This window comes from Rattus rattus, chromosome 7 (genome assembly GCF_011064425.1).
Source record: "Rattus rattus isolate New Zealand chromosome 7, Rrattus_CSIRO_v1, whole genome shotgun sequence".
In the NCBI taxonomy this organism is placed as follows: Eukaryota; Metazoa; Chordata; class Mammalia; order Rodentia; family Muridae; genus Rattus; species Rattus rattus.
The window spans coordinates 86,552,756-86,575,686 of NC_046160.1; the positions used below are offsets into that span (position 1 = coordinate 86,552,756).

The following is a 22,931-nucleotide window of genomic DNA, read 5'->3' on the forward strand; positions in this document are numbered from 1 at the left end:
AAAATCATTCTTGGGAATTACTAAATCAATTTGCCTATTCAGTATTACTATGTGAAAGTACATCTTCGTATTGATTCTGCAGGAAATCTGCCCAATAGGGTGGGCTGATGCCCAGGAAACATTAGGCTATGTAATAGTGACAGGAAAGGCAGATCAGCAGCAAGAAGCAATCCTGGAATGAAGTCTCTATAGACCCTCGGCCATCTCAGAGCTCACCCATCGCAGCCATGCAAAAAGACGGTGGGCCATCTCAAAAAATAAAATAACCTCACTTGCTTACCATAGCCTTTCCTAGGTTTAATATTTTGCCTAGGAAACCTAAAATGAAAAAAGAAAGGAAGAAAAGCAGTGAAGAGTCGGGAGGGAACTAAAGGGTAGCATCTCCCTGGGGTCTTTTGGCCTATAAGCAGACCAGGAATGGCACAGGTCAAAACACTGATGCACACAAGAACTGAGAGATGACCCATGGCCTGTTTCAGTTGGCACAGTTCTTTATTTGTTATTGTTAACTAAGTGAAGGCAAAGTCTGTGATGAGCTAAGGAACTCTCAGTGGTCGAAACTTCATTGTATTCCACCTTCCTACCTCATTTTGAAAATGTAGGAAATGCAGAAATCAGTTTGCATAAAGAGTATATATCTTCATTTTTTTTCTTTTGGTTCTTTTTTTCGGAGCTGGGGACCGAACCCAGGGCCTTGCGTTTCCTAGGCAAGTGCTCTACCACTGAGCTAAATCCCCAACCCCATATATCTTCATTTTAAATATGAAGTCTTTGTGAGTTAGAAATATAAGGGAAGGTAAGTAAATGGTGATCAAATGACTTATTAATTTTATCGAAAACAAACTGAAAAGCCACTGCCCTTGGGATACCTGCCTGGTTATATTATTTTTCAGAATTAAAATCTTTTCGTAGCATCTATATCTATCTTGGGGTTTTACTTCCTTGCTGGTACTCAGTGTTTTCATTTGATTCGGGTACACTCGTAATGGCTGGAGTGGTTTTGTGAGGCCTGATTGTCAGTAATTATTCTTGTCTATTCCATTTCATGATTGTCTCTTCACACTGAGCTTTGTCTTGGTTTTTAACCAAGACAGACTTTTCTACTTCTCCCTGGACAGTTTTGGGCTTGTTGCAAAGCAGAGGGGACATTTCTCAGCAGCCCTCCTCAACCCCAAGCAACCCTCCCCTGACCATGCACTGTCACCTTTCTCCAACCCATGTGGCTCTGTGTCTGTGAGACCTGGGAGCTGAGGATCTGAAAGAACCGGGCAGACTACGGCCCAATACTGTAGGCAGCCTTTCCTCAGTGTCAGTGCACGTTTATACACGGATGTAACACAGACAGCAATGATCCAAGGAAGGTCGTTTGATTCAGGAAAACATGGAAGTAACCATCAGTAACACATACTAAATACCAACAGAGCAGCCCTTTCCAGAACTTTCTCAGGACAGACAAGCTAAGCACAATGGTGGCACATGCTCTAGAGAGCATCTGAGAAAGCACAAAAGCAAGGCAGAGGCCGGATCCAGATTCAGGGTACACTGAGCACATCAGGTTCTAAGCTGTGTTCTGACATCCGACAGGAATAAATGTCTTATAAGTTAAATGTAGATGTTGGTCCCGGGATGCACGAAATCATGTCCAAGAACAGCCCAGGGATCAAAGTGCACCTGAGGTAAAAGGCCTCCGCTTCCATTCCTGGAGCCACTCTCAGCTCCCCAGGGCGTTGTTTGCCATGTGTCATTCTCTGGACTGTGCTCCAGTATGCGCCAGTGAGAAAATGCGGGGCACCAGTCTGTTGCTGCCAGTCTGAAGTGTGTGTAGTTCCTTAAGGCCAAGGCCAGGGTCAGAGTTCATGCTTTCCAACACACCTCCATTGGTTGTGTGTGTGTAAAATCCTGGGTATCATCCCGCAGCTCACAAAGTCCCTAAAACCCTGATACCATCTTGTGTTGTTTGACCTATCCAATGTGCAAGGGACTGGGAGTAGCTGTTTCTACTGGAAAAAAATAAAGAGAAGTGTGTTGTTTCATTTGCATCTGTAACTAGAGGTTTGGTCATCTATCAGAGAGGTCATCACTTTCTATATATCCTCATAGGAACCATCAGAGACTGAGAATGCAAAAGATTTGTTTGGTGGTCGTCTCACCTCTGACATGATTGCTGAACGACAAGGACACTCAAACTTTGTCCAAATGCAAGAGCTAAACTGGACCTCCTCATCCATCAGGTACGTCCACTTCCTTATGGGCATGTGCCATTGTAACATCGTGTGTGGTTGTGTGCAGGTGCCGTTGTAACAACAAATATAGTTATTAACAATTTTTTATTTCCTTTCTGAACATACCCAATAATTGTGCCCCTTAAAATGATGCAATAATTCTTATTGTCAGGAGCTATGGTTAAAAAGGTACCAAGAGGTTTTGTTTTTCACCTGGTTTTGTTTCTCCCGTTTCCTTTAGAGCCAGTCATATTAGGTTTACTACTTACATTTGGTGTGTTACTACTGTTCTGTTAAGGAACAGCAAATGTGTAATTACAACTTAAGAAAATCATGAACATCACAGATAGTATAAAAAAGCTGTTCACGCTTTTAATTGCACCTCACTGTAATGGGGCTCTTAGATGCACGATAAGACATGAATGTGTCAATCTCCGGAACCTCTCCAATGATCCCACAGGGCCATTACTGTTCGCAGTAGAGTTGAAACCAGTGCTGTGAAGGATTTTCCAGAGCTCAGAAAAGTCTGGTGTCAAAGCCCTCTCCGCTCCCTTGCTTCTGTCCACTCCTTTCACTTCTTGTCATCTTGGAAGCAGTCTACTTCACATGTGGCCATGGAAGCTTAGGACCTGCTTGTTTTATGACTTACTGTATTCAGTCTTGTGTGAGTTCATGAACTTGTGTGTTAATTTGTAAATAAATCGGAGCTGGTTGTTGTGTAAGTGTTGCCTACAGTGATTGTTTAATGGTGATAGATACGGGTTGCTTTATTTTTAAGTGATTGGATTCTGTCATTTTCTTCATACCTGTGCAACAAAGCAAATGTTTAGCTGAACATTCTTCTCCTGCACTTGACATTTTATGTAATTTGGCTTTGGGAGTCATACGTAGAGGAACTCACTTTGCCCCATTGGAATAATGACTATTGGCTTCATATTTCAGGACTGTGGATCTGATTCCTGTTGACCACTTCAGGAATGTGAGCAACGTGAACCTCCAGAACAACAACCTCACGTCATTCAGTGGCCTCATCTACCTGCCCAACGTGAAGGCACGTGGCTGCCGAGCCATATTTGCCCTCAAAGACTTCAGCACAAGTTTTAATCTTCATTTACATTAAACTGTATTTCCTTATTAAGGTGTCGAAATTATTCCCTAAATTGTATTTTATTTTGTTTTTCACTGATCAAGAAAATCTTAGTCTTGCCTTCCAAATTTTTTTAGTCAGTCTATCTTATGTCCTTTACTTACATGCAGATCTTACTCTTCAGTAGGAGACCGGGTGAGAGGCACTGTCTCTAGTGAGCAGATATGAAACGAAATTGAGAATGAGGTGGTTCTCAAAGCACTCTCATTGCCTCAACTCAACAATGAAAGGCATCTAAGCACAGAAATGAGCAACTTGCTAAGTAATTATTTCATCTCTCTCAGGCCTAGACAAACTAGGAGTGCAGATTGAGAACACTGCGAAGCTGGCTAATGACTTGCATAATTTATTTGTTGTGATTCTCCAACATGTACGATCATTAAAAACACATTTGAAGATAAATTTAAACACTTTGGGATAATTTTATATTTCACAATAAAATATTATTGCTATGTTCTCTATCCCCTGTACTAGTCATACCATTTGAATAGTTCATAGGATTAATGAGATGTTCTTTCTGTAGGTCTTATGCCTCAACTATAATCACATTGAATCAATCATGCCTAGACTAAAGCCTCAGACTCACTTAAGCAGCAGACAGATGCTCTACCAGAAAGTGCCCTCAAGTGGCTATGGACAGCAAGGAAGCTCAAAACTAAATAGGTACTTTAAAAAAATCTTTTATTTTTCACACTTAAAAACAACTAGAGAAGTAACACGTAGCAGTGCACATATTTGGCTGATCTTAAGAATTATTTTATTTAACAAACAGTGTGCCAAAATTAAACGTCACAAATAAAAATATAAACTATGTCTTTGTTATTATTTCTCACCCAATTTTTTGTTTTTCATCTATTTATTATTTTATGTGAGTACACTGTTGCTTTCTTCAGTCAAGCGCACCAGAAGAGGGCATTGGATCCCATTAACAATGGTTGTGAGCCACCATGTGGTTACTGGGATTTGAACTCAAGACTCTGGAAGAGCAATCAGTGCTCTTAACCACTGAGCCATCTCTCTAGCCCTCTCCACCCAGTTCTTATATTAATTGGAAAGATATAGTTTGAGAAGAGGAAGACATATCTATCCTTCCTTCCTATACATTTATAAAAGAAAGGATGGCTAGATGGACAGACAGACAGATGTGTGTGTGCATCACTAAGTCAAAATATGTTCATGTTCATATTCTCAATGAAGAGCATTTCTGTCACCGTCTTTATTGAGGTCCAGTTTGTATGTAAGAAAGTTACCAAATTCAGTGTAATATGTGATGACTTTTGACGTGGAATTCAGTCCTATGCCTCTGTCTTAGGCCTCACGAGTCACAGTGTGGAGTGCCGGGCCCCTCGAGCCACCCCACTTTTCTTTGCAATCCCCTTCCCCACATCCAGGTCTTTGGCAATAGCCACAGACCTGCTTTCTTTCCCCACAGTTTTGCCTCCTTCTAGAGTGGTGTAAGATTGGAATTACATAGTCAGTGCTCTTTTGCACTTTGATTAGCATTTATTAATTGTATAAAATAGTGGATTTCATCATGGCATTCCATATGTGTGTAACCCACTCTGTTATCTTCAGTCCCCTGTTCCCTCTCCCACGGTTGCTCTCCGTCTACCTCCGAGTTCCTACTTTCATTTTAAGTCTGGCTGCTTTCACTTATTTTCTGAGGCCCATCCCTCGTCACAAGGGCCAGTCATGAATTCACTGCACCGCTATGACTGTTTCAATACATAGAATGTGAGAAGGAAGCCACCTAACTTATTTCCCTTTTTTAAATATCACTTTGGATATTCAGAGCTCTTTGAATTCTTTGTAAAATTTAAAGCAGTTTATTTTCTCTCAATGAGCTTTTCTCTATCTCAATGATAGAGATTGTATTGAATCTATTCATGGATTTGAAAGAATTGACATCTTAATATTCAGAGTTCTAATCCACAAACACAAAATAATTTTTGCTGACACCTCTGTTGGTTTCATTCGGTTATGTGTAGCTAACTATATATAAAATTTGTGCCCTTTTTTGGACTTTATTCTAAAGTGTTCTGAAATTACTTTTTCTTGCACTGACATAAAAAGTGGAAGAATTGTTTTCTTAATTTTATGTTTTATTACTGGTACTGTAATTTCAGACCACATTTATTATTTTATCTTGTGACTTTGATGAATTAATTTATTAGCAAGATTATTTCTTTAGTAGATCAGTCATAATTTAATACACTTGAGCATACATCCTCTTAGAGTCAAGGTAGCTGCTCTCGTCTCCTCATGGAATACAGCATTTTCCTTTTCTTGCTGATTCACTTCACTGTGACCTTTATCCTCTCCCATATAAGCATTTCTAAGAGATAAAGTTGTTGTTGTTGTTTTGATGATGATGATGATGACGATGATGATGATGAAGAAAGTACTACTCAACTATATATCAAAAGCTCATGTACATTTTTATCTTACTTTTACTTTATAGTAAATACACCTCAGGCTGCCTTTTATGACAAGATTGCTTTCAAATCAGGTTTATGACTTCCGTCTTACCTGTGTGTTTCAGAGACTCAGTAAACAACGAGAACCTGCCCCCAATAATGCAGAGTTTAGAGGTTCTTCATCTGGGATACAATGGAATTTGTAACTTACTCCAGCTGCAACTTAACAGACTAAGAAACTTAAAGCTTCTCTTTCTACAGGGTGAGTAGACGTGCTGCTAGTGTAAGTGGCTGGGTTGTCACCTTGCTTTGAGAAGTCGGCGTAAGCATCATTGATTATTGGCAACAAAAATTTAATAATCACAAGGTTTTCTTTAGTTGTAGATTATTAAATAACTTTTTAAAGAGTAACTGATTTTACATACTCACTGTACCTGGTAGCATTATGTAAGGACATTTTCATACACATATGTTATGTTGGGTGTACTCTCTACCTCCCTTGACTCCTCCTCCTGTCCCCATTAGTCAATCCCTTTGTTCTCTTCACTTCACTTTCACATATGACCACCTTAATTTGCTTAATGTGATTATCTCCATTAGCATGTGTTTCTTGCAATGAATATAATCTCGTTCTTCTTTATGACTGAGGAATTCATTGTATGTTTACCCATCACATTTTCTTAGCCATTTCTCTGCTCTTAGACACCTTGGGGGTAGGAAAGAAAAAGTAATTGAGGTTCAATGTGGCTAAATAATGTCCCCAAGTTTGCACTGGTGTGCAATGGAAGTCAGTTCATCTAAAGCATATGCGTTTTTGATCCAAGATAATATATATCAATCACATATTAACATATTACATTGTTATATATTATATATATTATATGTTAATATAATAATACATTAATATATACTAATAATGTCCTGGCCCACAGTGGAATTAATAGAAGCGATAGGTCTAAAAGGAGGAATTATGAGGACTAAGAAACAAGATAGAGCAAATGGAGAGGGAAATTAGTCAAAGATTATTTTGTAACTAAGTTAAGAGATTGACAAGAATGATTGCTAAGGTTAGATAAAGTCATTTGGAGAAAGGTTGCTCACTGGAGGTTAGGGAAAGATCAGCTTGTGTTATAGTTGAGACATAAAAATAAGTGTGGTTTTTAGCTTTAAAATCATTTGGCGAATATCTAGATGACGGTGGGTAGATAAACTTTAATTCTGGAAGTTGAGGCTCACACAGCATGTCATAACTCTTAGGAAACGAGATCAGTCAGGTAGAAGGGCTGGACAACCTCATCGTCCTCCAGGAGCTGGTTGTTGACCATAACCGCATCCGGGCATTCAGTGACACTGCGTTTGCCAAGCCAAGTTCCCTGCTGACTCTTCATCTGGAGGAAAACAGGCTCCGAGAGCTGAGCAAACTGCAGTCTTTGGTCAAACTGGAGAAACTCTTCCTAGGCTATAACAAAATCCAGGTAACGTTATTTGGGAGGGCTGTCGTTTTGAGGTCTGCATGTTTGAAATCCTATGATCTGAACATAAAGCCCCCAGATATACCAATTAGAGCAGTCCGTTTATGAGTTCTCTAGCTCTACGCCTGGGACGTGCCCTCCTGTGGTAGGCATGTCACAAGTATACCTCTCCTGAGGTAGTGTACAGTATGAGAGTTGATACAACCTGACAGAGCTTGTGTTTGTGTCAGCATTTTGGTTAATGTTGCTCCTGCTCTCCATACTTCTAAGGCAGCTTCAGGACAAACTAACCTGTACACTCCCCCCACAAGAACAAGTCCTGTGTTCATCTTGTCTGTGTTTACACTAGGTAGCACAAGGTGCATGGTAGACACTAAACACTTGACAAATATATGTCTGAGGCTCTGTTTGCTACAGTTCGTAAAGCCTTTTCTGGGACAATATGAGGTTTCTTTCCATGGCTAGAAGGAAATCATGCTTTTAATGTAGCAAGTAGGAAATATCTTAGTGTGAAAAATAACATATACCTGCTTAATCCAAATTCAAACACCAATCTCAGGAAAGCCAGCCCAAATTGGTAGTGATCTTACCAAAACTTTATTCAGAAAAAATAAAAGTTTGGAAAATTGGTGTTCTATGGGAAATATTTCTGGCAACAGCAAGTGATCTTAACAAGCAAGATTCAGAGCTGGGAAGCAGGTCCGTGGTAGGGTACATGGCCAGAATGCCCAAAGACCAAGCTTATACAAGCTCAGTAAAAACAAACAGGACCTCCACACAACCATAGTGACCTCATCTCGCATCAGGTTTTGCTTCTCAGTCCAGTAATTAATACCTGAGATCTTGGACATTCTGTTGGTTTTTTGGTTTTCTTCCCACACCACATAGGCTGTCTAACTCAGAATGAAAGATGCAGTCTCCAAAGAAGATTTTGTAGACCAGTCTCAGAGCAGGGGATGTTTCATAGTTTATACTTAAGCTTCTGTGCCAGAGTAAGGACCCTCCTAGAAAATGTCATTGCTGTCTGCCAGGACACCCAGTTAGCAGCATACTTAAAGGAGCTTAGACCAGATAACCAGCTTTCCCCAGGATGTCCTTGCTCACCTGTTGACACTCTGTTTCTCAAAAGAGGTGGAGGAGAGAGTAGGTCAGCTCAGTGTGACAGCCCCTCTTCAGCCACGTGAGCAGAGTCGTGCTTAGTGGGGTTCACTATCAAAACTTAATACAGCTATAGAGTAACCTGTGTGACAAACCAGAAGATTATCATGCATTCAGTGGATTACTTTAGCCTTTTATTTTATTTTTTTTTTTTTGAAAATACCATTTTATTTTTTTTTCTTTTTTTTTTTATTAACTTGAATATTTCTTATATACATTTCGAGTGTTATTCCCTTTCCCGGTTTCCGGGCAAACATCCCCTTCCCTCCCCCCCTTCCTTATGGGTGCTCCCCTCCCCACCCTCCCCCCATTGCTGCCCTCCCCCCGACAGTCTAGTTCACTGGGGGTTCAGTCTTAGCAGGACCCAGGGCTTCCCCTTCCACTGGTGCTCTTACTAGGATATTCATTGCTACCTATGAGGTCAGAGTCCAGGGTCAGTCCATGTATAGTCTTTAGGTAGTGGCTTAGTCCCTGGAAGCTCTGGTGGCTTGGCATTGTTGTACATATAGGGTCTCGAGCCCCTTCAAGCTCTTCCAGTTCTTTCTCTGATTCCTTCAAACGCAGGGGTCCCTATTCTCCAGTTCAGAGGTTTGCTGCTGACATTACGCCTCTGTATTTGCTGTATTCTGGCTGTGTCTCTCAGGAGCGATCTACACTTCTGCACTTCTTGCTTCATCCATCTTGTCTAATTGGGTGGCTGTATATATATGGGCCACATGTGGGGCAGGCTCTGAATGGATGTTCCTTCAGTCTCTGTTTTAATCTTTGCCTCTCTCTTCCCTGCCAAGGGTATTCTTGTTCCCCTTTTAAAGAAGGAGTGAAGCATTCACATTTTGATCATCCGTCTTGAGTTTCATTTGTTCTAGGCATCTAGGGTAATTCAAGCATTTGGGCTAATAGCCACTTATCAATGAGTGCATACCATGTATGTCTTTCTGTGATTGGGTTAGCTCACTCAGGATGATATTTTTCCAGTTCCAACCATTTGCCTACAAATTTCATAAACTCGTTGTTTTTGATAGCTGAGTAATATTCCATTGTGTAGATGTACCACATTTTCTGTATCCATTCCTCTGTTGAAGGGCATCTGGGTTCTTTCCAGCTTCTGGCTATTATAAATAAGGCTGCGATGAACATAGTGGAGCACGTGTCTTTTTTATATGTTGGGGCATCTTTTGGGTATATGCCCAAGAGAGGGATAGCTGGATCCTCAGGCAGTTTAATGTCCAATTTTCTGAGGAACCTCCAGACTGATTTCCAGAATGGTTGTACCAGTCTGCAATCCCACCAACAATGGAGGAGTGTTCCTCTTTCTCCACATCCTCGCCAGCATTGCTTTCACCTGAGTTTTTGATCTTAGCCATTCTCACTGGTGTGAGGTGAAATCTCAGGGTTGTTTTGATTTGCATTTCCCTGATGACTAAAGATGTTGAACATTTCTTTTAGGTGTTTCTCAGCCATTATCTGCATTCCTCAGCTATGAATTCTTTGTTTAGCTCTGAAACCCCATTTTTAATAGGGTTATTTTGTCTCCCTGGTCTAACTTTTTTGAGTTCTTTGTATATTTTGGATATAAGGCCTCTATCTGTTGGATTGGTAAAGATCTTTTCCCAATCTGTTGGTTTGCCCGTTTTGTCTAACCACAGTGTCCTTTGCCTTACAGAAGCTTTGCAGTTTTATGAGATCCCATTTGTAGATTCTTGATCTTGAGGCATAAGCCATTGGTGTTTTTGTTCAGAAATTTTTCCAGTGCCCATGTGTTCCAGATGCTTCCTAGTTTTTCTTCTATTAGTTTGAGTGTGTCTGGTTTGATGTGGAGGTCCTTGACCCACTTGGACTTAAGCTTTGTACAGGGTGATAAGCATGGATCGATCTGCATTCTTCTACATGTTGACCTCCAGTTGAACCAGCACCATTTGCTGAAAATGCTATCTTTTTTCCATTGGATGGATTTGGCTCCTTTGTCAAAAATCAAGTGACCATAGGTGTGTGGATTCATTTCTGGGTCTTCAATTCTGTTCCATTGGTCTATCTGTCTGTCTCTGTACCAATACCATGCAGTTTTTATCACTGTTGCTCTGTAATACTGCTTGAGTTCAGGGATAGTGATTCCCCTGAAGTCCTTTTATTGTTGAGGATAGTTTTAGCTATCCTGGGTTTTTTTATTCAGATGAATTTGCAAATTGTTCTGTCAACTCTTTGAAGAATTGGATTGGTATTTTGATGGGGATTGCATTGAATCTGTAGATCGCTTTTGGTAAATGGCCATTTTACTATATTAATCCTGCCAATCCATGAGCATAGGAGATCTTTCCACCTTCTGAGGTCTTCTTCAATTTCTTTCTTCAGTGTCTTGAAGTTCGTATTGTACAGATCTTTTACTTGCTTGGTTAAAGTCACACCGAGGTATTTTATATTATTTGGGTCTATTATGAAGGGTGTCGTTTCCCTAATTTCTTTCTCAGCTTGTTTTCTCTTTTTTGCCTAGAGGAAGGCTACTGATTTATTTGAGTTAATTTTATACCCAGCCACTTTGCTGAAGTTGTTTATCAGCTTTAGTAGTTCTCTGGTGGAACTTTTTGGCATCCTTAAATATACTATCATATCAACTGCAAATAGTGATATTTTGACTTCTTCTTTTCCGATCTGTATCCCCTTGATCTCCTTTTGTTGTCTGATTGCTCTGGCTAGAACTTCAAGAACTATATTGAATAAGTAGGGAGAGAGTGGGCAGCCTTGTCTAGTCCCTGATTTTAGTGGGATTGCTTCAAGTTTCTCTCCATTTAGTTTAATGTTAGCAACTGGTTTGCTGTATATGGCTTTTACTATGTTTAGGTATGGGCCTTGTTTCCTATTCTTTCCAGGACTTTTTTATCATGAAGGGTGTTGAATTTTGTCAAATGCTTTCTCAGCATCTAATGAAATGATCATGTGGTTTTGTTCTTTCAGTTTGTTTATATAATGGATCCGTTGATGGTTTTCATTATATAAAACCATCCCTGCATGCCTGGGATGAAACCCTACTTGATCATGGTGGATGATTGTTTTGATGTGCTCTTGGATTCCGTTTGCCAGAATTTTTGTTGAGTATTTTGCGTCAATGTTCATAAGGAAATTGGTCTGAAGTTCTCTTTCTTTGTTGGGTCTTTGTGTGGTTTTAGGTATAAGAGAATTGTGGCTTCATAGAAGGAATTCGGTAGTGCTCCATCTGTTTCAATTTTGTGGAATAGTTTGGATAATATTGGTATGAGGTCTCCTATGAAGGTCTGATAGGGGTCTGCACTAAACCGTCTGGACCTGGGCTCTTTTGGTTGGGAGACCTTTAATGACTGCTTCTATTTCCTTAGGAGTTATGGGGTTGTTTAACTGGTTTATCTGTTCCTGATTTAACTTGGTACCTGGTATCTGTCTAGGAAATTGTCCATTTCCTGTAGATTTTCAAGTTTTGTTGAATATAGGCTTTTTTATAGTAAGATCTGATGATTTTTGAATTTCCTCTGAATCTGTAGTTATGTCTCCTTTTCATTTCTGATTTTTTAATTTGGACACTCTCTGTGTCCTCTCGTTAGTCTGGCTAAAGGGGTTTATCTATCTTGTTGATTTTCTCAAAGAACCAACTTTTGGTTCTGTTGATTCTTTCTATGGTCCTTTTGTTTCTACTTGGTTGATTTCAGCTCTGAGTTTGATTATTTCCTGCCTTCTACTCCTCCTGGTGTATTTGCTTCTTTGTTCTAGAGCTTTTAGGTGTGCTGTCAAGCTGCTGACGTATGCTCTTTCCTGTTTCTTTCTACAGACACTCAGCGCTATGAGTTTTCCTCTTAGCACAGCTTTCATTGTTTCCCATTGTTTTGGGTATGTTGTACCTTCATTTTCATTAAATTCTAAAAAGTTTTTAATTTCTTTCTTTATTTCTTCCTTGACCAGGTTATCATTGAGTAGAGCATTGTTCAGTTTCCACGTATATGTTGGCATTCTTCCCTTATTGTTATTGAAGACCAGCTTTAGGCCGTGGTGGTCCGATAGCACGCATGGGATTATTTCTATCTTTCTGTATCTGTTGAGGCCTGTTTTTTGACCAATTATATGGTCAATTTTGGAGAAAAGTACCATGAGGAGCTGAGAAGAAGGTATATCCTTTTTTGCTTTAGGGTAGAAACGTTCTATAAATATCCGTTAAGTCCATTTTGGCTCATGACTTCTCTTAGTCTGTCTCGTCTCTGTTTAATTTCTGTTTCCATGATCTGTCCATTGATGAGGTGGGGTGTTGAAATCTCCTACTATTATTGTGTGAGGTGCAATGTGTTTTTGAGCTTTAGTAAGGTTTCTTTTACGTGTGTTAGGTGCCCTTGTATTTGGGGCATAGATATTTAGGATTGAGAGTTCATCTTGGTGGATTTTTCCTTTGATGAATATAAAGTGTCCTTCCTTATCTTTTTGATGACTTTTAGTTTGGAAATTGATTTTTATTTGATATTAGAATGGCTACTCCACTTTGCTTCTTCTGACCATTTGCTTGGAAAGTTGTTTCCCACCCTTTCACTCTGAGGTAGTGTCTGTCTTTGGCTCTGAGGTGTGTTTCCTGTAGGCAGCAGAATGCAGGGTCCTCGTTGCGTATCCAGTTTGCTAATCTATGTCTTTTTATTGGGGAGTTGAGGCCATTGATGTTGAGAGATATTAAGGAATAGTGATTATTGCTTCCTGTTATATTCATATTTGGATGTGAGGTTGTGTTGTGTGCTTTTCTTCTCTTTGTTTTTGTTGCCAAGACGATTAGTTTCTTGCCTCTTTTGGGTATAGCTTGCCTCCTTATGTTGGGCTATACCATTTATTATCCTTTGTAGTGCTGGATTTGTAGAAAGATATTGTGTAAATTTGGTTTTGTCATGGAATATCTTGGTTTCTCCATCTATGTTAATTGAGAGTTTTGCAGGATACAGTAGCCTGGGCTGGCATTTGTGTTCTCTTGGGGTCTGTATGACATCAGTCCAGGATCTTCTGGCCTTCATAGTTTCTGGCGAGAAGTCTGGTGTGATTCTGATAGGTCTGCCTTTATATGTTACTTGACCTTTTTCCCTTACTGCTTTTAATATTCTTTCTTTATTTTGAGCGTTTAGTGTTTTGACTATTATGTGACGGGAGGTGTTTCTTTTCTGGTCCAATCTATTTGGAGTTCTGTAGGCTTCTTGTATGCCTATGGGTATCTCTTTTTTTAGGTTAGGAAGTTTTCTTCTGATTTTGTTGAAGATATTTACTGGTCCTTTGAGCTGGGAGTCTTCACTCTCTTCTATACCTATTATCCTTAGGTTTGATCTTCTCATTGAGTCCTGGATTTCCTGTATGTTTTGGACCAGTATTTTTCCGCTTTACATTATCTTTGACAGTTGAGTCAATGATTTCTATGGAATCTTCTGCTCCTGAGATTCTCTCTTCCATCTCTTGTATTCTGTTGGTGAAGCTTGTATCTACAGCTCCTTGTCTCTTCTTTTGGTTTTCTATATCAGGTTTTATTTCCATATGTTCTTTCTTGATTGCTTCTATTTCCATTTTTAATTCCTTCAACTGTTTGATTGTGTTTTCCTGGAATTCTTTCAGGGATTTTTGCGATTCCTCTCTGTAGGCTTCTACTTGTTTATTAATGTTTTCCTGTGTTTCTCTAAGGGAGTTCTTCACGTCTTTCTTGAAGTACTCCCGCATCATGATCAAATATGATTTTGAAAATAGATCTTGCTTTTATGTTGGGTTTGGATATTCCATGTTTGTTTGGTGGGAGAATTGGGTTCCGATGATGTCATGTAGTCTTGGTTTCTGTTGCTTGGGTTCCTGCGCTTGCCTCTCGCCATCAGATTATCTCTAGTGTTACTTTGTTCTGCTATTTCTGACAGTGGCTAGACTGTCCTATAAGCCTATGTGTCAGGAGTGCTGTAGACCTGTTTTACTGTTTTCTTTCTGCCAGTATTGGGGACAGAGTGTTCTGCTTTCGTGCGTGTAGTTTTTCCCCTCTACAGGTCTTCAGCTGTTCCTGTGGGCCTGTGTCTTGAGTTCACCAGGCAGGTCACTTGCAGCAGGAAAGTTGGTCTTACCTGTGGTCCCGAGGCTCAAGTTCGCTGGGGTGCCTTACGGGCTCTCCGAGGTGGCAGCACCCAGGAAGATCTCTTGCGCCGCCTTCCGGGAGCCTCCGTGCACCAGGGTTCCAGATGGCCTCCGTTTTTCTCTGAATCAACAATGTGTGTAGAGAGTAGTCTCTTCTGGTTTACAGGCGGTGTCTGCCTCTCTGAAGGTTTAGCTCTCCTTCCCACGGGATTTGGGTGCAGAGAACTGTTTATCCGGTCTGTTTCCTTCAGGTTCAAGTGTCAGTCTCAGGTAGGCTCCTGCCTCACCTGGGCCCTCTTCCACGGGAGCCCAGAGGCCTTATACAGTTTCCTCTTGGGCCAGGGATGTGGGCAGGGGTGGGCAGTGTTGGTGGTCTCTTCTGCTCTGCAGCCTCAGGAGTGCCCACCTTACCAGGCGGTAAGGTATCTCTCCCACGGGTTCTGGGACTAGCCTTTTATTTTTATCATTGAAATGGTATTCTCCATTGAGTTTAGGTGGATTGTTTCACATATGAACTTACACTTATGATTGATGTTATTGTATGTTAGTGTGGCCATATGCAGTTAACCGGAGGGAAAAATCGACTCTGGGGAGTGAGCCTACGTTGGAAACTTAGTTGAATTCTTCTAAAATCCTTTTTTTCAAAACCTGGCTATCCAAAGTTTCTTTGAGGGAGAGATTTTTGTTCTCTGGATTCATAGCAACTTAGGTAGTCTGATGTCAGGATGATTTCTAGAAGTGAACACTAAGAATACAATCTCTGGGTTAGCCAAGAATGATAGGACAAGAGAAAGCCCTGTTAGAGACTCGTTCTCTCACTGACTTGCAGGCATGGTGAGGAGCTTTTGACTCCCCCAATATGCCCAGCAATGTCAACTGAGAAAAATGTTACCATGCTTCTAAGAATCGTCACAACACAAATGAAGACTTCAGCTTCACGGTCCCATTTGACCCCTGTGGCTAGGTGATCCTTCTGTCTGGCATCCAGATTCTCCATGTACTTTTAAACATCTGAACATGCAATGAAGGCAAAACACATACTCCTTAAGGAGAAGTAAATCTATTTGAACTTAGCAAAGCTACAACATTGCAAACTTACACTGACGTCACGGGATGGTAATAAACAGTCCTGTGCAGTGTGAAGGGCAAGCATTTAACCAGAGAAAGTTTTATCTGACTTTCACAGATAGTGGATCAGAATATAGCGAATCTTGCATGTTCTTCTCCTATTGAGGTCATCATCTAAGCCCTAGGATAGCTCAAAACTCTTCCTAGAAAAGTTTACACTCGCAAGTTCTGCTCACTTCCCATGGTGCAGTGTTATCTTTGTGGGCCAGGTATTAGGAGTCTAGTTCTCACTCACGTTCACATCAGAGGATTCAATTGTGAGCTACCTGAAATCTACACCTTGCATAAAACGACTTCAGAGATGTAAGCTAACCAAATATAATTCATTCCCTTTTACATAGGATATCACAGAACTGGAAAAGCTTGATGTTATTCCTTCTCTCAGAGAGCTTACTGTCTATGGCAATCCAGTGAGTATTTATTTACCTTTATAACTTATTAATTTCCCAATAGTCATATGCAATTAATCTCATATGATATGAGAAAGTGATTCGATCTTTCTATTTCTATATACATACCTAGCTGACCCAGCACCATTTTTGGCTTAGTGTTGTCTCCACGTAACTGTACTGCAAAAAAGCCCTGCCAAAAGTGAGCATGTGTGTTTCCCATTCTGTGCTGCACCCTTTGGCTTACCTGCCCATTGCTGTGCCAATGATATTACAGTATGTTATGGGTAACATTTTATATTTTCTTAATTCTTCTCCTCCTCTTCCATCTCTTCTTCCTCCTTAGATCCTTCACTTTCTTTACTGTCTTTGTTATTCTTCACATATCACACTTTCCTTTGAATTCTAGGAGGCAAATTAAGTTGAAGAATCTTGTTGACGTTTTAATTAGAATGTACTTATTTTAAGTTAACTTGGAGCCATTTATCACTTTGCTTATTGGAGTCTTGCCCACTTAACATGTAAACAAACAGAAAGACATGGCAAAGGAGAAATGGGCTTCTGGTCCGTGTGCTAGTGTTAGGAAAGTCCAGCATAAGAGCTGACAGCAGAACATGTAAGACTGAAAAGGCCACGAGGCAGCAGGACCAATGTCCCCAGAAGCATGCCAAGGGCTGCAAGACAGTGGATCAGAGAGAGGCGCTTAGGTGATGGCAGGACAAGGGTCTTTCATCTAACCTAGAGCAGTTGGTTTCAAGCTAATATCAAAGAGGTGGTCAGGTACACGCCTGGCAGTGATGGCATCCAGACCCAGTTAGAAAGCTTCACACACTGCTCTAATGGTTTTGTTTATTTATAGTACTGGGAAACTTTGTGGGGATGTGGACAAACAGGTCAGGGATGCTCAGAATCATTACAGGGATTACAACACAAGATGACAGTGACCAGGTCAGGCTGATGTGTACCTTGAAAATGTCAAATAGGCATGCTGGTAGATTACAGATGTTTGCAATCTGATTCCAATGGACCAGGAAACTCCTGATGGGAATCTCTCTGTATGGGAGAGTTGAACACTCTCCCAGTGAAGAAAGAAGATATAATTCCAGGAAGGACGACAGAATCCATGTTGTGTATTTGCTTGTCCTAGGGGAGAGAGCCAACGAGGTTGGGGCCACCATAGTGCTAGGTGGTGGTCGTTTGGGTCTTCCACCAAGGAGAACATGTCTATGAGCCTCCTCTCCAACTTTCAGTATGCATCTTCTGTGTTCATAAGTATATATTATCCTTTATGTGTCTGTGTTAGTCAGGGTCTCTTTTCCTGCACAAAACATCATGGCCAAGAAGCAAGTTGGGGAGGAAAGGGTTTATTCAGCTTACACTTCCACATTGCTGTTCATCACCAAAGAAAGTCAGGGCTGGAAGTCACACAGAGCAGGAAGCAGGAGCTGATGCAGAGGCCATGGAGGGATGTTACTTACTGGCTTGCTTCCCCTCGCTTACTCACCTTGCTCTCTTATAGAACCCGGAACCACCAGCCCAGGGATAGTACCACCCACAAGGGGCCTTCCCAACCCTTGAGCACTAATTGAGAAAATGCCTTACATCTGGGTCTCATGGAGGCATTTCCTCAAGTGAGGCTCCTTTCTCTGTGATAACTCAAGCTTGTGTCAACTTGACACACAAAACCAGCTAGTACAGCCTCTTAATCAAAAATTTAGAATTCTTTTGATTAGGAATATTATCAATGGATTCTAGGTGACAGGAGCCAGAATCTGTGGTCTGCTATTCAGTAAGGTGGTAATTACAATGACTGGTTACCATACCAGTCATTAAATTATGGGAAATTAGAACAGTGGTAACTGAAGGTGTGTGCACCTGGTTACATGAAGTATACATTATCCAAATGTGTGGGTTACATGAAGTATACATTATCCAAATGTGTGGGTTACATGAAGTATACATTATCCAAATGTGTGGGTTACATGAAGTATACATTATCCAAATGTGTGGGTTACATGAAGTATACATTATCCAAATGTGTGGGTACTGTGTTTTGACTGGTGGATAATATAGTTTTCTTCTTAATTTGCTGATTTGGTAAATCACATTAACAGATCTGGTAGAATAAAACAATCCTTAAATTCCTGGTGTGAATATTGTTTGTTTATGTTTTATATTTTACTGGATTCAATCTGAGATTCAATGTAGCATATCTACATCTATGCAGATAAAACACTGTAACTATCTTTTTTATACACCGCCTTTGAGTCTTTGCTTTATAAGATTAATTTGGGAACAAATTCCTATTCCTAGTCTATGGATTAGCTTGAAGACTCATATGGTCCTTGAAAAGTAAGTAATTTTATCTCTAAAACCCCTGGGCCTTAATAATTCCTCAATTCCTCCATGACTATAAATCCAATCCCAGTTTCTACTTCCTTAGAAGCTCATTTTGAGAAGTTAATTTTTTCTAGGACTGTTCTTCGATATAAGCTCTTAATGCACTGCTGTCCTAGTCAGCCCAGGGTGTTCTTTCCACCCTCCACTGCATCTATGCTGTCGCCCTGCTGTGCCTAAGATCGTCAAGTTTTGCTTTTACATTTTATTCCTGATAAATCTTGCTCAAGCCTTGTTCACAGTGCGTCTTCTGAACCCCGTATATTTCTTCACCAAGGGCGTTTGCTTTCTCTTTATCAACATCTACTCTTTGTCATTTCTTTTAGTTTCTTGAAATTTTTCAAGAAATTCTTAACTTCTTATCTCTTAATCATTTAAGCTTAATATTAATTTTCAATATGTTTCTGAATCAGCAAGTTCTAGGTTACGTTGTACTGGTCTAACAATGTCCAATGTTTTTATATTACACTGCCTTTACTAGTATCTGAAAGTCTTGTGCTCTTCAAAAGCTTTTCATTTATAAATTACTGAGGACTGTGCACAGGTTTTTATTCTTTTTAAGCCTATGGCATGTTTCCAGTGTATCCTCATCCTTTTCCTCCAGTGTTGGGGTTTTTCAATCAGAGGAAGCAAGCTCTCTGCTCTTTGGTGTTTAGGGAAAGTATTTTGTAATCTAGAATGTGGTCAGCGATGTGTTTGGAGCCACATGTGTTAGACGTCTCTCTGTCACTGAACATGCCCCTCACAGTCACTTCAAGCAGTCTGTTCGCTTAACTTTCTTTCTTTCTCTCTTTCTCTCTCTTTCTTTCTTTCTTTCTTTCTTTCTTTCTTTCTTTCTTTCTTTCTTTCTTTCTTTCTCTCTCTCTCTTTCTCTCTCTCTTTCTTTCTTCCTTTCTTTCTCTCCTTCTGTCTGTCTGTCTGTATTTTGTCTTTTAATTTCAGCTTGCTCTATATAAAACAGGTCGGCCTGTAATTCACAGAAAGCTTTCTCTTTACCCGTAGAGTGCCAGGACTACAGGCCTGAGCCACCAGGCCCAGCTTGTGCATTCATCCCCAAGAGTTTGTTGTTCTTTGTCATTATACATAGTGCTGTATACTTTCTATTAGGGGGTCCTGAAGTAATTTCCACTACTTCAGAGAAGAGAGAAAGAGACTCAGCATGTTTCCCTGTGGCTAAAAGATAGTGAGGATACACAACAAAGGCCAATTGCAATGCCATAAGGACACAAACTCACGGATATGAGGAAGAGAAAATAGAGTCTGAGGAATCTGTATGTAGTATACTCCTTCACACTTCCTCTTCCATGGCAGGGACACAGAGCACACTCTTCATTTCACCACAAAAATGGCCTGTCTTCCATGTTGTTTTTATTCAAGGGAGCCCCTTAGAGACTTAGCATTTAACAACTGAAAGTTACTCACATAGGCACCCTTTCCAATCAAGAACCGAAACTTTCCAGATGGAAAAGAGGCTAAGCATAAATCCTACTGGTTTTTTTTTTTTTTTAGCAATTATCAAGACATAGTCAACTACCCTTATGAACCAAGGAATGATAAGAACATCCCCAAGTCCAAGTACCAAACTCCAGCAAAGACCCATCCTTGCAAGCAGAACCTTCTAAAAGTAAACGCCCTGAGACCACTCTACCTAAGTCTTTCTACCTACCTTTTTATGGGCATAAACAATTTATAGAGCAGGTCAATACTATGAAGAGATGGAGCATACAGACCAGAAGATGGTGAATTAAGTGAAATGGGGCCTTTTGGGAAACCTCACATAAACCAACTACTCTGCCCGTGAGTTGAGGTTGTGTGGGCTAGTGCTCAGTGCTGAGACGTGAGAGGGATGACAGTCTGAGTGTGGTGGTGGCATGCACCTGTGTTCCAGCACTGAGGAGGCTGAGGCAAGAGGATTATTTTTCAAACTAGACTGGGACATGGAGAGGGGAAGGAAAAGGGAAAGAAGAAAGACTAAACCTATGAACGCTGGCCTTAGTTTATAAACATTTTCTATTTTTATTTGGTATTACAGAAGATTGAGAAATCTTTCAGGAAGAAGCTCCTGCCTGTAGCAGTTAGTACTATAAAGTAGCCATTCTCCACCATCTTTGTGTCCTTTCCCAGGCTGCCTTCTTTTGAAGATTTTTTTAATATAACTGATTTGGGGATTAAACTGTTGTTTTCACCTTTCTTTAGATTTGTAGAAAAATGGTCCATCGACATGTGCTCATATTCCGCCTGCCTAATTTACAGATGTTGGATGGAATTCCTATAAATTCTGATGATAGGTCAAAAGCTGAATTTCATTTCTCTGAACTACAAGCAAAGAAAAATTCAGTAAGTATGCTGTTTACACTTTTCCTTTGACTGTAGATTACTGTAAATGAGCATTATATCATGTACATTTTGAAATTTGTTTAAGCACATGTGATTCTGTTAATTGTAGTATTTACTTAATGACTACTTTCAATGGAAGCTTTTCCTAATAAGACATTGCTATAAGGCAAATGATTTAATACTTGATTGCTTAGTACCTCAAATGATGTTAGAAGGTAAGGAACTGGCACATGCCATGTCTATAGAAACGAACTGTAAAATTGCTTCAATGTAAGCACAGAGGAAGGAGGGGGATTTCATCTCAACTCTCTGGACTGCTAGTTCACCTAACAGAGGTACGCTGCTATTATAGATTGGTGGGATTAGTGGGGTCTTTACCCATGAGCCCTAAAATGTGCCTGACATGATAGGAGCAAAATTATAGAAACAACAGAAATGGGCTTTTAGTGATTTTATCATTCGCCACAGAATGATGATGGTTTGTTTTTCTTTTTTAACAGAAATGTAGAATTATTAGAGTTGAGCTTTTGCAAAGTTTGAAGAAGAGACGGGAGTAGCGAGGGAAGCCAGCTGAAACTTTTAGAGTAATCCAAGAGAATGGTACAACGACCTTGAGCAGGTTGGGAGGGGATGAACCTTTAACATAACTAGAAGCGAAAATCCAAGGACATTAGAGTCAAGGATCCAAGGTTACATTAAGAACAGAATCTTCACTGGGGAGGCAGAGGCAGGCAGATTGCTGAGTTTGAGGCCAGAGCAAGTTCTAGGACAGCCAGGGTCACACGGAGAAACCCTATCTTACAACAACAAAAGAAAGCAAAGGGAAAAATGCTCTAGAAGAAACAGGAGGTCGCTCCAGATGAACGCCTTCCTCCTAGGCTTTCACCCCGTGCTGATGATGGCTCCCCTCAGCCCTTCATTAAAAACTGGGAACTCTGATCCTATCAACTCTTCTAGCTTATGTCTTCCTTCAGCAATAGAGTCACATGCGCAGAGAGAGATGGTTCTGTGTCACAAACTCATAGAAAGATGGCTTTGTTTTAAAAAAAAAAAAAACCCTGCTGTGCAGACTTATACTAAGTCAACAGATGAAATGTAAGTTCAAATTTTAAGTTAGGAGTTCTATGTTAATATAAAAACCAAATGCAATACATTGGGAAACCTGTAGAAAGAATAATCACATGCATACAATGTCAAACTGGATGTGGGATTTTAAAAAGAAGTATAAAATGTGGGAGAAAAGACACAGGTTTAGAGATAACTAACTTTTGAACCAAGACAACTTATTGTCTTTAAATTTTCTTCCTATCTTTAAAAGTTTATGCTGTTTTAAAGAAACCAGCAGAAGAAATGACATGTAGGATCTTAAAGGCTAATCAGATAAAATATCCACCAAAGACCCTTGCTTAGAAAATGGCCTTGACCAGGCATGGTGGTGTGCTCACTTGTACCCACCACACTTGGGAGTCAGGAAGATCAGAAGTTCAGTCATCCTTGACAGGGGCTGCCTGAGAGCTTGCCTCAAAAAGGCAGGGGATTTCTTCTTCATGAAGCATATGCAATTTGAACAATGTTGTCAGAAGATAAATGTGTGTTATATGTGTATTTCTTACCCTCTTTAGTGGTGCTGGGGGCAAACGTAAGTCACACTAGGCAAGTGTCCTACCACTGAGATGCAATTTTATCTCTACCTAAAATTTTTAATGATTCCTTGACTTTCTAACTATCTCAAGTTTTAAAAATTAATCTTGACATGTTTTGATTAAATGCACTTCTAGAGTAAGTTAAAGTATCTACAAAGACCTTAAGGTTCACAGTTGTTCAATGTTAATAAAAATTAGTTTAAACAAAAAAGATTGATCTATAGGTTTAAAAAAATTAAGGCATAGCTTTGAATTCTAACCACTGATGTAGCTAAGAGTACTGCCTAATACCATGTACTCAAGTTCTTGTCAAAGGCTTCACCTTCAAAAAAGAGCAAGTCAGATGAACTTTAGTTTCGTGATTAAGGCTTCTTTCCCTTTCTTGATCTTCAACTTCTTGAATAAAAAAAAAAAAGCCCTGTGAAGTAGATTTCTGTTGCTCTTGCATCAAATTATCCCCAAAGCACTGGCTTAGCAGAGTATGGTTGTCTTCCGGTTCTGAAATCCAGGAGCCTTACATGGAGGCATGGG

At 40.1% G+C, this 22,931-nt stretch overlaps 1 protein-coding gene across 1 annotated transcript in view; it reads left to right on the forward strand.

The window, feature by feature from the left end:
* Lrrc9 (leucine rich repeat containing 9) overlaps positions 1–22,931 on the forward strand; it is a 72,972-nt gene that overhangs the window by 48,128 nt on the left and 1,913 nt on the right. The window contains exons 23-29 of the mRNA XM_032909121.1: positions 2,101–2,231; positions 3,165–3,273; positions 3,893–4,032; positions 5,912–6,048; positions 7,044–7,261; positions 15,976–16,044; positions 20,617–20,757. Coding sequence (XP_032765012.1) covers positions 2,101–2,231; positions 3,165–3,273; positions 3,893–4,032; positions 5,912–6,048; positions 7,044–7,261; positions 15,976–16,044; positions 20,617–20,757 — 945 coding nt within the window. The remainder of the gene's footprint in view (positions 1–2,100; positions 2,232–3,164; positions 3,274–3,892; positions 4,033–5,911; positions 6,049–7,043; positions 7,262–15,975; positions 16,045–20,616; positions 20,758–22,931) is intronic.